We start from the raw sequence: 21,196 nt of genomic DNA, 5'->3' as shown, positions 1-21,196 counted from the left end.
CTGGAGAGAGGGATGGGTAACAGCCGATGAGATAACTCTGTTCACGGACGCTGCGGGCAGCTGTGGTTTTGGAGCATTATTGGGCAACGAGTGGTGCGCAGGCAAATGGCCAGACAGGTGGCGCTATCTAGATATTACTGAAAACATCACATTCTTGGAGTAGTTCCCCATAGTGGTGTCCCTGACGGTTTGGAAGGGAAAACTGCGGAACAATAAACTAACAATGTGGTCAGACAATCCGGGAGTGGTCTTAGCCATAAAAAGGGGATCAGCCTCATGCCCGGGTACACTGAGACCTTTGAGGCGATTGGTTAGTCTGCAGCTCTAGAGGAACCTTGACGTCAGGGTAAGGCATGTCCAGGGCATAATGAATTCACGGGCGGATGCACTCCTTTGTTCCCAGGTGGACAAATTCAGGAGACTAGCCCCGGAGGAGCGACGGGCGATGACACCTTTTCCAAAAGAGCTGTGGGAGCTGGCGGAGCGGACCTGTCAATATTAGTTGACAATGCACTCAAGCCAGAGACACATAAAAGGTACAGCAAATATGTCAGCTCGCTGATGACCATAAGGGGGCTAAGGTCACTGGGGGATCCTGAGGCCACAGCATTGGCAGTGGAATGCTTCATCAAAGGGGCTTACCAGCAGGGGAAGATTAAGTCCTGGGCGCAGGCCCACCAGGCAGCAGTGGTTCATTTTTCAAAGATACAGACAGGCATAGATCCCACAGCCTCACACTACTTCAGAACAGCAATGAAGGGTTGGAGTTACCTCAAGGGGCAGAGACAGGACAAAAGGCGTCCGATAGATTTCACTAAACTGACATTGTTATTAGATGCGCTGGAGGCAGTGGTAGACAACTCGTATGAGCACGGGCTATTCAAAGAAACATTCAAGACAGCTTTCATGACAGCTGAGGTGCGGCTGCTACTAAGGAGATCAAAAACCGATCAGCAAGGCAGGGGCACTTGGGTCCAGCTCGGCTGCAGAGAAGACGCAAGTACTGCCCAGTTTGCTGCCTAAGAGATTACATGATGATACGCCCTGCGGTGCCGGGCCCTCTATTGATGCACAGTAATGGCGAGTGGTTGAGCAAATATCAGTTCTCTGCGGTCATGCACAAAGCATTAAGTCAGGGGGGCCTGGCACCAGCAGTGTTTGGGTCACATTCCTTTCATATAGGTGCAGCCACAACAGCAGCAGATTTTGACTTAGAAGAAAACGTCATCAAGGCTGTGGGCAGGTGGTGCTCAAAAGTGTATAAAAGTTATGTGCGGCCACATTTACTATGAGCAGTCCATGGGCATGGTGCTCTCTTGACAAAGGTTGTCTCTTAATTACATTGACAGGTGTGCTACCCAGAACAGTGTGGTTGGTTGGGCACTAATTTTTCCATAAAATGCAGGTATGGTGGCACCATAATGCTGGGAAATTGAGAGGAGGCCTGACGACGACGCACATCAGATGGTGGGACTACCCTGGCGTGAAGTGAGCCCCGCTGTCAGAGACACTACGGAGGTTACAAGAAACAGCACAAAGGCAACCAGAGATAATAATCATTCATCTAGGTGGCAACGATTTGGCTCAAGTAAAGAGAAGGGACCTCCTGAACGAGATCCGGAAAGACTTAACAGAAACATCAAGGGTCTTCAGCAGCACCACCATCATCATCTGGTCGGAGATAATCCAGAGGATCAAATGGCAGGGGGCCATATCAAATTGGGCAGAGGACATCTCAAGCAGAAAGCTAAACATCGCAGTCTGCAAGTACAGCAAAGCAAATGGACTGGAAAGCATACGCAATAGGTTGATTCATCCCAGACGTCTGGAGTTGTATGCCCCAAATGGCATACACCTATCCTCAGAAGGAATGGAAATCTTCTGGGCAAGCTTATTGGCAGGGATGTCCCAGGTGTGCTGTTTTATAAAAAATAAAAAAAGGTAGAAATCGAAGTGAGCTGCCTGGAGACGTGAGCCTCTCAGGCAGCGTGGCCGTTATTAAAGGAGGTTTTACCAATGTTGACGGTAAGCACACCTAGTAAGGCAGTGTGCTAATGAAAGGCCACTCACCTGGGGATGACTTACAGTATGGTGAAAAAGGGCCAGAAAATGGGAGTAAGCGGAACACAGCACTCGCAACCCTGACCCGCCAGGACGTATGGCAGGGCACAGAGACATGCAAGGTAGCAAGTTGGGCCTAATCAGAAAACAAGAGGCTACCCAATGAGGGATTGCTTACAGAAGAAAGTGTCAAAGAGACATGACAAGCAGAGGCCAGGACTCAAAGGCCGATAAATCACTATTACTCTTGATTTATGATCTGAACTAATTTGATTACGATACCAACAAAGCTTGTGATGATGTGAGAAAGAAAACTGATTTATATCAGTGACTGATAGAGGGCTCTGAGACAGAAACTGATGCCTCGCCATAATAGTGATTAATAATGTTTATGGGCAATCATGCATGTATTAAAATAAATAAAAGCGGCCAAGTTATATTCCACAAAAAGAAGATTTGTGCATTGTTGGTTGCTTTAAAGCAGTAATCTCCAAACATTTTAATGCCGCCCTGCCACCCCCCCCCCCCAGTAATCATTGAGCCCCCCTTCAGAATTGTTCACAATTATTTTATAAAGAAGGCCATGTTTAAATATGTCTAGACCTATTCAAACATTGCAGTTAAGTACTGTTACCTTTTTAAAAATGCAATAAATGCTTTTGCTTTAAACAAAGGCCTGTTACCTGTATAATGCTTCTTTTGGCCAGTCTGGTGCCCCCCTCACCACCACCACTTGAAGCCCCCCCTCGGGGGGCCCACCCCCAGTTTGAAGACCTCTGCTTTAAAGGGTGGTTACGGGTAATCATGGGCTACGTAAGAAGGTACTGGAGTGAGACAAGTGCAGGAGTTATTGCCAATGCTTGTTTTTATGGAGCACTGATGGGACTGCTGCAGCTCTAAAGCTGTGCCCCAAGCTTTAAAGGCATGGTCCACCTGGCAGAATGGGAACGTCTTCGTTAGTGTGATCAATTTGTTAAGTGAAAGGTGTAGATGTGACAGCAGGAGTGCTCCCGGTCGTGACGTGACCGGATTAGGTTCCTTGCCGTTTTCTGTTGTAAAATGCGTATTTAGTGAAGTTACTAAAATAATTAGAAAAGAATGTGAGTAGAATTAACGGTGCACATAGTACACACGTAATTGAAACATTTTCTATAGAGATTTGCATCATTTGGCTGGCCGGTGACGCCTACAGTGCCAAAGAAGGCGGTGGATAATTCAGTCAAACAGAACGTTCAGCCTTAACTCGTAGGAAGCAATGTGTGTTTTGTAAATTTTGCACAGCCTAGCAGGAGTATAACACAAGCACGTTCGGTTTCTAGATTAACCAAGCGTGCCACCTTCTGGCAAAAACATGCGGCATGCTGTTTTACTTAACGGTAACTTCAACAACTAAGTAAAATGTGGCAACAGTGTTGTTTTAATCCTTCACCTTGTTTCTGATAATGTTATCGAATGATCAGGAGCCAATCAGCCAGAAATAACACTGTCCCGTTCTCTCAAACCCGCGCAATCTCTATGCTCATATATCTCTAAATGTATTCATTTTCAGAAAAAGGATTAAATAAAAAAAATAAGCAACACACCGAAGGCCCAAACACAACGCAAAGGGTCTTTATTAAAAGTGACTCGGTACGGGGCCTTTATTTATTTCTTCGGCAATCAATATTTATCGGATATTTAACTCCAGTTACAAGTTACACCCTCTAAAGTGGAGTTAACATGAGGATTTTGGGGCTTACTGCGTCTAATTAAAATTCAAAAGAAACATAAAAGTCGCACACATTAAACACACAATAATTAATACTAAAACAACAGCGTTGAGATGTCACATAACTGATTTTAAACAAGCATTTTCAATGCAACGGATCTCGCATTTGTTCGAGTTAGAACTATTAGGGTAGTAAAGCAAAAAAAAACGCAGTGCGATCGCGCTATGTAAACTACAGCGCAATGGCGCTGCGTGGAAAATAAACAAATAAAGTAGTCCGAACTCCTGACTGAAAACATAGAGCCTCGAATGTTTTTGGTACTTTACCGGTGCTGTCTAGGTGGGCTAAACACCGGAAAAGGCATGAGGTATGCATGCCTTTCACAAATGAAAGCAAGCGGATTTTAAAAGGCAAGCCCACGAACCAATGTAAGTGACTGACGTGGCATGGGCGTGGTTTGAAGCCCAAAGAGATATTACAGAATGGACGGAGCACTTTGTGCTCGCCCATAAAAAGTACCAGGCAGTAAAACATACATCTTGTCCTTTTCACATCTGTTAAGAAAATATACAATGCTGACCTACATCACTTCAAATTGTATAAAGCGGATTGAATAAAAGTAGTTTCGTGTATGTACAATAATATTTCCAAAGACATGTATAGTGCAACAGTACATGATCAGCAAGGAGAGGATTCACTGAGATGCTGACCCAAATGGAATCAAAGCGGTGACATTCTGTGCCAGTTCTACATCTCAAAAGCAAAGCTCTCTCCAGCTATTGGTGATGATCAATAGATAAGGTTCAATGCTACGAACAGTTTGCACAATAGCGTATTGTCTTATGGATTATCCGCTGAATCTATAAATAAGAGAGAGAGAGAGAGAGTGAAATAGAGAGAGAGAGAGAAAGAGAGAGACCCTTATCCGAAAACAAAAAAAAGACTTCTGATTCAAGCTGTATCCTGATTTACAGATAATGAAATACTTCAGAAATAAGGACGACTTTCCGAAGTCCTCCATTACCCTTCTGATATTGAGTAACCAGGGAATTTGTATACCCCTATCACAATTAGCACAGTCTAGAATAACATAATGATAAAGCACAGCTTTGGGATTACTCCAAATCGAAACCCATAATAAAAGAAGTAAGAGATGGATGACATCTTCAATGTAGCTGAAACCCAATTCCTCAGGACAGGAAAAAAAGTGCAGCTACTCAGAAGAAGAGAGGAGAGGGCAACAAAATCTATTATCTGCCTGCAGACCTTCAGCGTTACCGTAGCCCCAAATCCTCGCACCATACACTGCTATGGTGCATACATGCTATTGATATACATTGGTTCTTACATATTTCCAATAGGAGGGAAATTGATTTGGAACCTAAATTAGAAGCTAGATTAAACACTGATCCAAGTGAATTGTAAAATTTTTCTCATCTCATGGTAAGGTAGAAGGAAATGATGTATGTATCCAGAGTCAAAAGGTCACTAAGATCAAGAAATTCTACTTCCTCATTCACTTTATTTTTAATAGAAATAATACACGTTGTAGAGTTTATAGGTCCACAGGTCATAACACAGGATTTTGTGAGGTTGGTCACAGGACCAAGGTCCTCTAAAAAGGAGACAAACAAGTCTACCAACGTTTCAAGACCTCTTGTTGTGAGGGCCAATAGAACAGTATCAGCATACTCCAATCTTCATCTGAGAGAGGTAATTGCAATTCCTGGATCCAAGCAGATGTTATCTGTGTCTGATACAACAAATCTTTTAAAAATACTCTTGCTGTACAGCAAAATACTTAATAAAATATTCCCTGTGGCTCACTGATTATACATCCATTAAAAAGCAGCTGAAATGAGCTTATGTACAGAAACTGCCCCAAAACCCTATGCAGTAATTCTGCTGTAAATATGAGGTAAAAGATGATAAATTTCTAGACTTCATATTCCTCTCACTCCAACACACCCCAAGTAGGTTTGAATAGAACAGTAGTGTTCTCTCATGACATACCGCAGGCAACTTTCCAAACCCCTTGATTCTCTTCACCCACTGAGAATACCACCCCAATATTATATGTTATATATATATATATTTTTTTTTAATAGGGCTACGGAATTCAGCAGCAAAACTGGGTATACCATAATCTTTAGGTATTTCAGTCAAAATTATAGTAAAGAGTGGAAATTGAAGTTCAGAGATGCCCACTTGCGGGAAGATCTGTGCAAGTGTGGTCAAATAATGCAATTCAATATCAGGTAAAAGGTTTCAACTTCATTTATCTATCGGGTCACACTTTTCTCTTTAGAGACTTCCTAGCCAAGACAAATGACACATCCATACCAAAAAATTGGAAATGAACGTTTTCCTGCCTTTAAGAAAGACACTGAAATAAAAGGAAACCATTAGTGCTTTCTTTTTGAGATTTACTCAGCCTCCACCAGACAGATGAATGAGCTGTTTTGTCTCCAAGTCTTTATTAATTTTAACTAAAATGCTCTTGTAGTCTAAATGATACATTGCCTCTACTATACCAGGTATCCGGACCCCTAGTTATTCACAGGTTGAGCCGTGACCATAGTTTGTTTCTTCTGTAAAAATGGAATTATCTGCATTTACTGTAAAGCCTCTATACCCTGAAATATTTGCATATTTTTCTACCATTTAATACATTAAAATATTCTGTTTTGGGGGAGGTAGAAAAAGAGCCACATCATCTGCACTTAAACAAGTATAAATTGCTTATGGGATCCTAGGTCTTACTCAGACAACTATGTTTTCTATTATGTAAGAGGGGTTTAATAAACACAGCACATAAAAAAAGGGGAGAACAGACAGTCCTACTCCGCATCCCGATAAATGTTTATATTTTCTTCCAAGCTGTCAGATGTTATTAGATCAAATTGAGACACTTGATATTATGAAATATTAATCCTGATGAACTGGAGTGAGAAATTCATTCTTTTTACATTATCTTGCTATGTTTCCAATTCAACAAGAAAAATGTTTTCTCAGTATCCAAAAACAATATGTAAGGTATTCCTTTTCCAGCTCTGCATTATCAACTGCCTCCTATAAGTAGTGAATATTGAATGATAAAAGCAAAATTGGTATAAAACCTGTCTGATTCTGTGTAATAAACAAGTGGATCGCGCATGCTAATCCTACACATATCTTTTCATAAGAATCTTATAGCCAACAATCAGCAAGATGATTGGCTGCAGGATCTGGATAGGTCACCAGTATTGGGGAAAATTACCAGTTTCCCCTTTATGAATGACACAGGTGGGGACTCTCCTAAAACAACAGTATCAAACACTAATATACCCAATATTAAAAAATGTCTATGAAAAATGCATATGTTTTAATCAGACGAACATCTTATGCTGGTGCCTGGGATGACTTAATAACACATTTAATTCTTTCGCACTCATATATTTGTCTAGAGTACCCCTAGCTGCAGATGTGGGCAGGGGCACTCATTTTTGGGAACTAGACTTATTTTTCATCCTCAATCTGTGAACCAGAGAAAAAAGGGAATGACAAAAAAGTACGAAAAAGTAAAGCATGAAAACAGTGACAAACAGAGAAAGAAGGGATGAAAAAGATACTGCAAGAATGAGATGAAGAGGCAGGAAGAGTATGATGGTGAAAGAAAGAGGCACAAGGTGTAATCAACACTAGGTAGCTTTCTTATTCAGCAAGCCTGGCAATAAGCACCACCACAGTATACTCCTAAAAAAATATGGTGGGCCCCTGCACACTTTTTTTTCTTACAAAGCAAGAAATTGTAGATTGAGCATTTCAGTTTCTTCGTTCGCCAAACTAAAACCGTATTACCCAGACAAATCCACTTTACTCTGGTAATCTGGGATCCAGTATTACTTAATTAAGGTCTTGATAATATTTCTGCTAGATATTTGGGACATCATGCGGTTCTACCTACAAAATGCCAGTTACCCTATATTTCATTCTTTTCACATGATTTGTAAATGTTCTACCTTGAAACTTCCAGGCTAGGAAATTAGTACATTTATTGTCGTCCACAAATGAGCTTTGAACACGTGTCTGCTGGATTAAACATTAATCACTCGGTTTATTTTTTAGAATATCACCACTAAGGGTTTTAGATCGTATTATTATTTTCTGATGTAGGCGTCTATTTTTGCATCTCTGCTAATGTATTTTTTCTCTAATAACACCTGGTTTTCCCTTTTCTCATTTCCTACACATTATGCTACTAGCACCCTTTTAGAACTACATTAAATTCTTCCAAACACATAGTTTTCTTATAATGTTAGTTTGGTAGCAATGGTATTGCCTATGCACGTCCAAAACCCTGTGTTAAGCATCCGAACACAGATAAACAAAATACGATGTACAGGTGATCACCTAGTATTGAACATTGTGTTACCAATATAATGTCTAATGCTTGTGAGGAAAAACCCTAAAAATCCAAATAATATATCTGAATACCAAAGCACACACAATTATTGAGAAAAGTTACATGGGCTTTGCTTACAATCTAGGACCTTCCCATTATGCAACGGCTATGTTTGGATCTTTTTATAGGCATTGTCCTCCCTTTTTTCTAACAGGTCTGGTGCAAGGTTTATATTTTTTACACACTGTTTTTTTCAGCAATCTGGTACACTTAGTGGTCTACTGGATTGGACAAAATGCTTTCACCTCTATTTTTTGGATTGACGCGATCCATTTAATTATTCTCAGAGTACCTGCAGGTTTCACTACTTTAAACAGTGTTTCTGTCATTATCTTACCTCTTGGCTATGGGTAACCTTTTTGTTAGTAGACGACTCTGTGAACCTTGTTAATGCACAGTACTTAACTTCTATACTTTGGTTTCGGTGTGTTTTTTTAATGCATGATATCTGATTCACTGGACTCCTTTTTTCTAAATATAAGTATACTTTGTTGTATAAACTGGGTTTATTTATGTATTCATTGTTATGGACTTTGCAGCCTTGAGAAAATCACGTACAGACGAAACACATGTCGGCTGCCAGAGGATTTCAAGATTGGAATTTTTTCGTCAAGCTTCATGGAACTGTTCAAAGAAATAAATCTGTATTATCAGTACTCATAGCACTTCTCTTTTGTTTCTTCTATTAGATGAGCTACTTTATTTTTTTAAATGTGCACAGATGAAAATTCATTACTGTAACTTTTCTCAATAATTGTGTGTGCTTCTGTATTCATATACACCATAGCAGATGTTGATTTTTGATGAAAAAAAATTCCTGTCAGTGATGGTCATAAAATATGCGTTATATTCTGAGCCAAACTGATAAGTTTACCTTACAGAAGTACTAGGTGGATGCTTTTGAGTATTGGTATTGTTCGCCACACAAACAAGGTTGTGATCTGAGTACCTGTGAGATTATTTCTGTTACTAAGCATTTTAACATACTAGAGGGGAGGGAAAAAATCTATTTGACCCTACTTTGACATGTTCTACTAAAATATGTGAACCCAAGAGTATCTGGACCAAGTAATCACCAGCAATCCATCATGTCATAGCTCCTCTATTGTACCAAGATTCTATCCCTCATGGATGAATCTTGCTTATGTGGCTCTCCCAGTTTAAATCCTATCTGTTTCCTGGAGTGCTATAATTAGGTCTCAACTTCAAATCACTCTTTATGGCAGATTCACCAGTGCTATTATCAATTCTTCCAGTGGACCAGGATCATCCATTATTGGGCGATATTATGAACCAGCAATACATTTCTCCTGATCATTAACCATACATGATAAAAGCCATCTTCCTTGTCAAGCATGCGAGACACACTGAACCACTCATCAGGGTGTATTCTTTCTAAATTTCAGAGACCATCCCCACACAGCACCCACTGTATTTAGGTACTGTACCAAGGAATATTTATTCAGATGATCTCTACGTCTTACCAGACAATGTGTTTCTTGAAAAGAAAAATCATCATCCATTGACTGATCAAAACGTTTTGTAAACATGTTCAGTTTAACCATTTTAAGTTACTCATTGTTTATTTTCTTCACAGACAATTATTACTTATCTTTTCATGTAGTATTCCCATTCTACGAAATCTTACCTTACACCCTTGCTACTTATTTTATTCAAATACATTCTCTCCTCATCTAGTTTTCCTATTATTTTAATTTTACCTTGCCTCCTTTTTCATTCCCCACCCTCAAAGGAAAACAGAAACGAGCAACACTCTCCATTCTTCTAGTAATGCATATGTAGGCACTCAGTTGCAGAGAAAGGTCTGGTGAAGGCCTGATTAGATCTCCTTACCCCAACTCAATTTTCTAAGATATGCACCCAAGCATGGTTTTCTGTGAGTACTATCCCCTTCTTCTTATTGCTATCTCAATTGCATATTCCATTATCGCTCAAGGATCCAGTTTATTTCAGTAGTCAACTTCCCATATTACACCAATGACTCATTTTGTACTCCTTACACACACTCAATAAATCTTCATGAAACTTCCCTCTTACCTTCGTATCTCAAGATGTGTCATTCCCTCACAGAAGCATATATGTCTTTAAAAAAGGCACATGTTTCATAACGTCCTTAAACATTCTGTTGTCACCCCACTAAATTACTTTCAGTTCAGATGCTGAACTATTTGTTGTCAGCAACTGGTGATTTAAATTCCATTAATAAGGTTTGCATTCCTACTCCTTTCGAATGACTCAATTGCTGGGTCTGTGAAAATTCAAAAGAATACCTAGCAGAGGCTTTGATATACTTCGGACGTGCTTTTCCCAAAACCTGTTCTTATAGCCTATAATCAAGAAAAAAGTCAATTATTGGGCAAACAGGTCCCCCAGTTTTATGTTTTTGTTTTCTGTAATCCTGACAATATTCAGGTAATGCTGAGCGAAGAGAGAGTCTTAAAGAAAATGCTTAAGAATACTTCTGCTGATAAATGTTCTTCAGCACCCTCTGGTATACCAATAAACCACAGGTTTGACCTTCTTAAATAATTCTCTTAGCCTTCATTCTTCCATTGATGCTTTTTCAAAGATGCATCTGTTTCAAGTCTTTCTAGTACCTCTTTTTTTTCCAATGAAGCAAACTTGCTTTACATTACTGAAATAATCCTAGTAAAAAAATATTTAATCTTTTGATGGCTATGTTTAATTTTGCTTTAAAAATCTCCAACCTCTTTTCTTGTATTTTTCTGTAACAAGCTACATTTCTGTACTACTGCAAGGACCTACTACAAGAATACAGGAATCTCCTTTGAGGATTTATAAGATCATTTGGATCATCGTTACCAACAGCGGTCCTCTTCTTCACTTTCATTCTTCTTTTGCTTCTTAGGAGCCACTAATTTAACATCCAGATGTGACTCAGGAGATAGGTAAGAAGATGTTTGAGAAAAAGGAATGTTTTTCTTATCTTGGTTCCCTAACGCTTTTGTCTTCTTTTCCAGGAGAAAAAATTGATTTGTCAGGGAAATGGTTTCAGCAAACATCATGAGTTTAGCTGGCTAGCCCCCAAAACATATGCTGGTTTCTGAAGTGCCCCCAAGGAACCTTTGCCCAGTGCTAGTTCCAGTAGTTCCCCTTCTTTTGATCTTATTTCTGCTTGTAGGAATCAGCCTGCTTTAGCAGGAATCAGGACAAACTTTGGCATCCAATTTCTATTTTAGGGGATTTTCTTTCTGTTCTTTTCTCCCACTTCCCCTATTTCTACCTTATCTTTTATAGCTTCCCAATGATAATACATGTCTTTGAGCTTTGGATTTATCGCAGAATCTTCAGAAAGACTGCCATTTCGAATGCACCGCTCTTTCAGATTAGCTCTATCCTCTAGAGATTACTTACTTTATTTATGTTATCCCTTTGCTCTTGCATTGTTCCATCATCCTTACTCAGGTTCACCCTCTTCTCGTTGATTCCTTGACCAACCCATTCCTCAAACCACTCCTGCTCAGTAAAGTCTTAGTTATGGAGGGAATCTCATATGTTTCACTTGTTTCTTGAAAAGTTGTAACCTCATCTTACGTTTACATCTGATCCTTCTTGGTTTCAACGCTGTTGATTGCTTGAGGTTCAGTTTTTTAATAAGTCACTTCTTCCCTTCTCCACCTCTACCTTCACCTTCACTTTAAGTGGCTTTAACAGGAGATGTGGACTTGGTAAAAAGCCATCCAAACTGGAATAGGAAAACATATTTTAGTTAACTAGTGAACATAGATATGCAGCGCTGGATTAATACTTGATGGTTTGAGAATTTAATGATTTTGAGAAGGTGTAAATGGTCTGCTCTGAAGTACTCTATTTTATTGGATCCTACATCTGTTTCCCCCTTCCTGTAACACACTTCTTAGCACTAAAAGCCCTTGCCATTTTCCTCTTCACAGAGAGGGGTTCTTCACAGGACAAATTCTGGCCCCAAACACCTACCTACTCTCTTTCATCATCAGCTTTCATAGCTTGACCTTTCTTATCTAGATTTGTGTACTCCTGCAACTCATTGTCAGCTGGCTCCACAAGGAGAGTAGCATTGATTTTGTTCTCTATTCCCATACCCTGGTACTTTGCTTCTTACTGATCCCTTCTGTCTTTGTTTATGCTTGGCCATTTCCAGCTAATTTTGCTCATTGTCTTTTTTTCCTTTTGGGCTGCATTGCGGCAGCATTAGCACCTGGTCTCACTCTACTTCCTTAGCTTGGTTTAATTTTTTTCCAAGCAGAGAGCGTCCTTGGCCTGCTCTGGAGACAACAGCCCGACAGACACATCAGAGTTTGTATTGCTACACCCACATTTCACAAAAAATAGGTATCCATGTAAACAGTAAGAGGGTGATTTACTGTAATTATTTTAAATTGGAACGTGACATAAATCGCAACCTAAGGTAACATCTGACTCTGTAGCCGTCTGTTTTTTATGGATAGGAGGAATCCAGATTGCCATTATTCATCACCTTTGAGATGGCTTCAGGCTTGGCAGTCACCTTTAGGTCTTGCCTTATGTTGAATATTTCTGTATGTGAAAAATAGGTGATGGCGTTTTGCCAATTCTGAAGATAAGAGGTGTTCTATGTAGCTGCCTTTCATGAACGGGGAGGGGGGTCTCTATTGTTTGAAAAAAGGCCCTTGGGTCTGGTATAAATGTTTCTACCTTTTCTTACCATTACATTTCCTACATTTTATCACTGATTTCTTATAGAATTTATAATGATTTTATTAACTTCTCTATCAATGGATAATCATTTGTTCCCGTATTTTTTCCATGTTTCTCCTTTCCTGCCCCAACATCTAAAGTTCAGAGAAGAGCCACTTGTTACACTGAGTTTGCATTCACCGAGCTTTATGTGGGGCTAAACTACTTACAGCCTTTTTACAAATTTCTAAAATGAGATTAAACAATGATTTACACACATTTTTACAAATCCTTTAACAATGGATGCACTTTGGCTTTTAAAGTTTCTTCTTCTGTGATGTCCTCCTTATCTCCTTTTAAATGGGATGGGAACTATTTCACTTTACGATTAGATGGTGCTGGGGAAAGTGCTTAAAAAGTATTGCCCTGTTTGATCATATTATATGACAAATTTCTCTGAACTGAACACATTCATTTCTAAAAAAAAGAATGTTATGTTCCAGATCATGAAGTGGGGCGTCTAGAATCTGAGGAATATGCATTAATGGATTATTTGCCTTTAAAGATAAAATGTTGTTCGGTGACTTTTTAAAATCCTCCACAATTAAAGGTGGTTGATTGTTAAGCAACTATCTGGAAGACTTGCCATCACAGATGTGGCTAAATTAGCATCCGAGTTGACGCCAGTCCACTAAAATAAATTCTCTAGAGTATCCTGTACACTTCCTATGTTATATTTAACACTTTACAACCTTTATCCTGAGTGGTCTGTATCTCAATCTAGCATTCAGATCCCTAGTGAATAAGTGAAATTCCAAAGAAATCTAGGATGAATTTAAATAGGATATCATTCATGCTCTCATATTCAAAGCAATTAAAAACAAAAAAGTGCTAAGAAGTGAACAGGGAGAAATATTTTGAATATGCAAACTTTGAAGTGAATGTACCTGAAAGGCTGGGAAGAGAGTCCTCAGGTTAATGAGAATTACCCTTGACAAAAGCAGCAAAAACGGATTGGCTGTCAGACTGTAGATTGCCTCCCCATCTAGAACGAGCATGCTGAGAACTTCAGCATTGAAGGCTTTGGGCTAAAAGAAAAAAGAAAAAGAAAAGTTAGAAACATAGCAAAATTGTACCCTATGAAATAAATATACTTTAGAGTGCTTAAAAGGCAAAGTTACTTTTTTGTCATAGAACAGCAACTTATGGTGTCCAACTGATGGTTTGGAAGTAGTGTACATCACAAACAGAAAGAAAGATCACTGAATCACAGTGCACAAATGTGAGACATCTTGCTCTGGGACACTGCCTTTTTCACAACTCATGGGACTACTAAATACCAGCAATCTGGGTGATCTGGGTTTTGTGAAGCTTGGACTTTCGGTAAACCAAGATACAAGGCATGCAAATGGCCACTTTAATTCCTTGGAATAGATCAGTAAGTTGTTAATAGGAATAAAGCTGTATTACCATAATTAAGCCATGCAAGGATCACCTCTCCCTGTCGATCTAGCTAGGCTGCTTAAACAAAGAAAAGGACATGTTCCTTTAACATGCATCCCAGACCAAGGTCAAATGATAAGTTAATAGATTTGAGACCTCAAACAGGTGGAGATGTGGCTGTTGTAAGATTTCAGAAACATTTTGTTTGAAAAAAAAAAATCTGAATCACGTTTCAATCGGTTTCACAAAGAGGATGCAACTAAGTTGATGATCTGCTTAATCCATATGTTGGAACAAGTCTTTGAATTGATTCTGGGCTTTTTCAGTTGCAGAAGCCCAAAATATTTTGTAATAGTAGTACATTTATTCATTGCTAGTTTATTCTTATAACCTCTGGCCTCACCTGACAAGGAGCCTTTTTTTTTACAAGCCTAGTCGCAAAAGGGCTGGGCTAAGTATGAGACAGATTTATTCAGAGTAGCCATCATATGATTCATTATGCACATCCTTCAGTGGTGTGGGCCCAACACATCTGCATGGCGCCTTTGCAATGCAGTTATTCAGTTCCCCTCTAGAAGACCAGAAAGGATAAGAAATACTAACTTAGGTTACTTCAAGATAAACTGGGGCTAGGCTTCAGTTGAATCCCTGCCCAGGGTAGCTGTAATGGTAACCTGTAAGTTCCTCTTAAACAGGCAGGATAATGGCCACTGGGTCCAGCACCTGAGTGCCACATTTCTAGTGCAAATTAGGTCCAGCTAATGTCCCTGTGAATGAATGGGATAATGTACTTGCTTTTAAAATACCAAATGTCTTAGGATAAGGTCACAGGCACTCACTCCAACGTATTTGCTTCAGCACAAGTCTTATAAGTTTCAAATGATTACGTTTTTTAAGAACATTGTGGGAAACTGGCTCTTTATATAGTGGACCAAAATGAGGTACACTGTGCAAAGAGTCCAAGCAATCCCCAGCGGTATCACAGAAGCACAAATGTAATCCCAAATGCTCTCTGTAGGAAACTGGCACTTGTTGCAGATACCCCCCACTTTTTGCCTGATATTGATGCTGGCTTGACTAAGAGTATGCTGGGATCCTGCTAACCAGGCCCCACCACCAGTGTTCCTTCCCTAAAAATGCACCATTGTTTCCACAACTGGCACAGCTCCGGCACAGAGATAAGTCCCTTGTAAAAGTTACCAGTGGTACCAAGGGCCCTGTGGCCAGGGAAGGTCCCTAAGGGCAGCAGCATGTGTTGTGCCACCCTAAGGGACCCCTTCACCAAACACATGCACACTGCCATTGAAGATTGTATGTGTTGGTGGGGAGAAAAAGGCAAAGTCGACATAGCATCCCCTCAGGGTGCCATGCCCACAAAACACTGCCTGTGGCATAGGTAAGTCACCCCTGTAGCAGGGCCTTACAGCCCTAAGGAAGGGTGCACTATACCACAGGTGAGGGCATAGCTGGCTGAGCACTATGTCCCTACAGTGTCTAAGTCCATTCAAAGACATTCTAAGTGCAGTGTGGCCATATTAAGTATATAGTCTGGGCGTTTGTCATTACAAACTCCACAGTTCCATAATGGCTTCAGTGAATAATGGGCAGTTTGGTATCAAACTTCTCAGCACAATAAACCCACACTGATGCCAGTGTCGGACTTATTCTAAAAAGCGCATCTTAGAGATGCCCCCTGTATTTTACCCAATACTCTAGTGTAGGACTGACTGGTCTTTGCCAGCCTGATACTAACAAACATGTTTCTGACCCTATGGGGTGAGGACCTTTGTGCTCTCTGAGGCCAGAAACAAAGCCTGCTCTGGTTAGAGGTGCTTCACACCTCCCCCCTGCAGGAACTGTAACACCTGGTGGTGGGCCTCAAAGGCTTAGGCCTCATGTTACAGAGCTAGTGGAGATGCCTGCCCCCTGGACAAAGCCCCACTTTTGGTGGCAAGTTCGGCAGGAAACTTAGGAAAAACAAGGAGGTGTGCCCACTTCAGCTGGGACCCCCCCTAAGGTGTCCAGAGTTCAAGTGACTCCCCTCCCTGCAGAATCCTCCGTCTTGGTTTGGAGGACAGGGACTAATAGTGTTAGGAATGTGCCCCAATCCCCTGAGGGAGTAGGCACCCTCAGGGACAGTAGCCATTGGCTACTGCCCCCTGACCCCTGTAATGCCCCTAAATCTTGTATTTAAGGGCTTCCCTGAACCCAGCTCACCAGATTCCTGCCGACCTGACAAGAAGGATTGCTTAGCTGAAACCCCCAGCAGAGAAGAAGGAAGACGACAATTGATTTGGCCCCAGCCCTACCGGCCTGTCTCCTGCTTCAAGAAACCTGCAAAACAACAGCGACGCATCCAGCAGGACCAGTGACCTCCACCAAGCTCCAGAGGACCGCCCTGCGCCCAAAAGGACAAAGAACTCCCGTGGACAGCGGCCCTGTCTAACAAAAAAACAACAACTAAGGACTCCAAACTCACTCTGAATGTGTGAGTCCTAACCACTCGGCACCCAACGCACCAGTGTCCAGGTGGCCCAACCAGCTTGAGAGGATCCCCAGGCAATTCTGAGCAAGTGCCCACCCAGGGTTGACCTCTCCACCCCTCTACAACAACGCCTGCAGGGGGAATACCAAGGACCCCCCTGACCGCAAAGCTTCGGACAGAGATATCTGGCACCTAAAGACACACTGCACCCGCAGCCCCCAGGCCTTGGAGAACCCTACCTCTGGTGCAGCAACGTTTAGCAGGAGGCCCTCCTCCCTGTCCAGCCTGTGGTTTCCCCGAGACTACCTCCTGGACCTCGCCTGCAGCCTCTAAGTGACCCTCATGGAGAATCATTGGAGACACAACATCTTGTTTGCACCCTGCAGTCGGCCGCCCCAGTGCCACTGAGGGTATGTGTTTGGGACCTACTTGTGCCCCCCCTCCCAGTGCTCCTCTAAACCCCCCCAGGTCTGCCCTCCGAAGTCGCTGGTACTTACCTACCTACTGATCTGAAACTGAGTGCCCCCAGTCTCCATAGGAGCCCACATTAATTTTGCCTACGCTTTGACCTCTGCACCCGGCCGGCCCCATGTTGCTGGTAGTGGATGTTTAGGGTTAACTTGAACCCCGACCTGTGGACTTCCTAACCCCCAGGGACAGGAGCTGTAAGTGTTGTACTTACCTGTAAAACAATCTAACTTTTCTTCCCCCCAAGAACTGTTTCAGAAAATCACACTGTCAAGTTGTCACTGTCAAAAACTGTATGACTTATCGATTTCAAACAAAGTCCTGTTGATACATGTGTGAAATACGAATCTATTGAAGTACTTACCTGCAACTTGAATCTTGTGGTTCTAAAAAGAAATTAAGAAAATATATTTTTGCTAAAAAAAAAAAAACATGGGTCTGGAGTTAAATCATTGAGTTTGTGCTTCTTCTATTGTCTGGGTGTGTACAACAAATTCTTTGCACTAACCTTTGATAAGCCTAACTGCTCGACCACACTACCACAAAAGAGAGCATTAGTATTATCTACTTTAGCCTCTATTAAGCCTCTGGGGAACCCCTGGACTCTGTATTTACTATATCAAAATGAGGTATACTGTGCACAGAGCCAGCTTCCTACATTCTCCTTATGGGTAGTATGGTCGAGCAGTTAGGTATATCAGAGGGTAGTGCTAAGCACGTAAGGCATAAACTCATGCAGTAAGTGAGACACACGCTCACTAAAGAAATCCGACACCAACTTATAAAAATACCACATGCTTTTATATAAATTTAGATACCAAGATCATTGCATTCATGTGAGTACTTTTTGAGTTATTAATTTTTATAGTTTTCGAACGTCAACACAATGCATTTTCAGGAAGCTTCAATGCAATCTCATGGAGGAAAATAAAAACATCAATCCAGGTAGAGTACAACGACTTATGGGACCAATCTCCTGGACTTAAGGTCGTTTTCGGGAAAGGTCCAAGGCCACACCAACAAGTCACCTCAGGGAGCTCTGGTGCAACCGGGTACAGAGGTGTGTTACGGCGTCAGGTGTCCTATTCAAGTCTACCGGTATCGGTCTGGTAAAGTTGCTGCTGTGATGGACTGGAAGGACATTCCAGGGGAACCCATAGTGGGGCTTGACCATTGAGGACCTCGGGCATGTGAGAACATTGTCAGTCTACTCCTCCTTCGGCTGTAGGGTGTGGGTGGAGGGGTGACTTCTAGTGTCAGGACCAGCACTGGAGTTCCTCGTGGTTACGGAGGGTGCTGCAGAAACACTCTGTGGGCATGAACTGGGAGTCCAGTCTGATGTTCTGTTGTGGGGACACCCTTGGTTCTCGTCTCCTCGGTCCAGAGGTGTCCTAGGATGTCAGGTTTTTGCCTCCTGGTCACTCGCAGTTGCAGTGAGGTCTACAGAAACAGTCTGCAGACGCTGTCATTAAGTCCACAGTGAGTGAGCACAGGATGAGCTTCTCTTCTGGAGGGTCTGGGGACCACGCTAACACTGTTGGCGCACTTCAACACGGGCCAGGCAGCTCGGGTGCAATGGTGATGTCAAGCGTCGGATATTTTTGGCAGTCCTGTCCTCTCAGCTCTTTCTTGGGTGTCTGTGGATGCAGGGGAGCAGCTCCTCTACTCCAAGGGAGTTCCTCCTGGGGACTGACAAAGCACTGGCAGCTCTCCCGGTTTCTTGGAGGCTGCAGAGGCAGGACAAGTCAGTTGCTCCGCGAGGGTTAGGAGCAGAAGGCACGCCAGCAGGGTTTGTGCCAAGTCCGTTGTGCTCCTCATTTCTTAGGTCCAGCAGTCTTCTTGTCCACTCCTTCTTGTGGGTCCAGCAAAGATCTGAGGATCTGGAATCAGGGGGTCTTCTAAATGCTCAATTTAAGGGGCGTTTAAGGGAGTAAAGGGAAGCAGCCAACGGGCTACTTAGCCTTGGGGGTCACTACACTGCTTAGATTACCACTTCCTATGGGGAGTGGGCATCACCCTAATCAGAGTCCCTAAATTCCACCACACGCAAGATGGCAGAATTTGTAAAGTGGTGTCCACTTCAGGCTGACCACCCTAGGGGTGTTCCCAGTCTGGAATTGTGACACGCCTCCTGCATAGCCAATTTTCCCACCTGTCCAGGTGCCAGATGGGCCCTAAGGCAGGGTGGTTCCATCTTCCTCTGAGGAAGGCCAGTTCTGCATATCAAAGGCGGTGGACTTCTTGGAAGCTCCTGCCTTGGAATGCAGGTCATCCTCTGGGGAGGGGTGGGTAACACCCTAGCCCAGACATGCTTTTGTTTCTGACCTCTCAAGAGGCCAGGTTCTGCCCCTGGGAGGGCAGATTTTCGTTAGTTGATGGCAGACTGGCCACAAATGGTCAGTGACCTCACCGGCAGTTGGTAGACCTCTGGGTGCATGCATTAATAAATCCATCACTTGAATCAGTGGAGATTTAATAATATGAGATGGTTGATACCCAGCATCCCTCGGTTCAGAGAAGCCACCATGTAGTTGGGGAACTCGTAGTGACCAGTGTCTGGCACATGTATTTAAATTGCTTCCCTGTACACTTAATATGTCTAGAAATCGACAAAGACATAGTGGGGTATATTTGCTCATGCATATATGCCACCTAAATACTCAATTCAGGGGTGTTACATGGAGTGCAAGGCGGTACCCAGTGGGCAGCCCACCTTTAGCGGGACTACACCCTTTCTATGGCCACTTCCGCTAGGAAGTTTGAATAACCCTAACCCTAGTGACCTAATTCCTTCCAAACAAGAAGGAGGAATTTAAAAAGTAGTGTCCACTTCACCTCTTCCAGCTTAGAGGTGGGACTGGCATGAAGTGGGCACTCCTCCTAATCCGCCTGTGCTGCCGCCAAAAATAGGGTCAGGACAGTGGGGTCAATCATCTCCAACAACCTGGGTTGTATTACAAATGCCGCTAGGCCTTTGAAGCTTCCTGCCCTGCAATGTCCATCCTGCCTGGATGAGGTGATAACACCCCCACCCAGTGCATGTTTTTATCTCTGGCCCTCAAGAGCGCTGGCTCTCACCTTTTGGGGGGGGGGGGGGGGGGGGGGGGGGGGGGGAATGCGTCTATGGTGGCTGAACTGCCCAGAAACAGTCAGTCAACCCACTAGTAGCTGGTAGGTATTCCGGGGGCACCTCTAAGGTGCCCTCTGGATGCAGTTATTAATAAATCCCTCACTGGCATCAGTGAAGGTTTACTAATCTGAGATGTTTGATACCAAAATATGCCTATATTCAGATAAGCCATCATGTAGCTGGGAAACTTATAGTGACCACTGTCCAGTAGATGCATTTAAAATGGCTTCCCTGGTCACTTACTGTGTCTGAGAATCGACAAAGACATAGCAGTGGCATATCTGCTTGTGTGCCCTCACATGTAATATAATGCATCCTGCCTTAGGGCTGGAAGGCCTGCAAGAGGGATGACTTGCATATATTTCATGTAGTGTTAGGGGACATGGCACACAGGCTGTGCCATGTTGTGTTTTCAATTTTGGGAGCACCTTGTCATGCAGCCTGCAATGACAGTCTGCATAAGGTTGGTGCTAGATCCCTCAGAGTGGCACAAGTTGTGCTGCAGCTTTTAAAAGCCATCTTCATACCCATGCCCTAGGCACCAGGGGTACCATATATTAGGAACCTACTGGGGGCTCAACGTCCTGGTCACTTGGGGATCAAGTGACCAGGTGCCTTGTTTTAGTGAAGGTACACTGGCACTGGGGACCTGGTTAGCAGGAACCCAGTGCACTTCAGTCGAAGTTGCATCTACAAACCAAGCAAAAAGTGGGGGTACTGCAACCAGAACCCAGCTCCCTACATTGTATTTTTAGATTTATGAGCACCTTGTGATGCAG

General features: G+C 42.5%; 1 protein-coding gene across 1 annotated transcript in view; it reads right to left on the bottom strand.

Annotated features, from left to right (window-relative positions):
* TTC27 (tetratricopeptide repeat domain 27) overlaps positions 1-21,196 on the bottom strand; it is a 1,165,789-nt gene that overhangs the window by 959,828 nt on the left and 184,765 nt on the right. Inside the window, exon 4 of the mRNA XM_069234695.1 lies at positions 13,839-13,979. Coding sequence (XP_069090796.1) covers positions 13,839-13,979 — 141 coding nt within the window. The remainder of the gene's footprint in view (positions 1-13,838; positions 13,980-21,196) is intronic.

This window comes from Pleurodeles waltl, chromosome 5, assembly GCF_031143425.1.
Source record: "Pleurodeles waltl isolate 20211129_DDA chromosome 5, aPleWal1.hap1.20221129, whole genome shotgun sequence".
Classification (NCBI taxonomy): domain Eukaryota; kingdom Metazoa; phylum Chordata; class Amphibia; order Caudata; family Salamandridae; genus Pleurodeles; species Pleurodeles waltl.
This window is presented reverse-complemented; position numbering and strand designations above follow the sequence as displayed.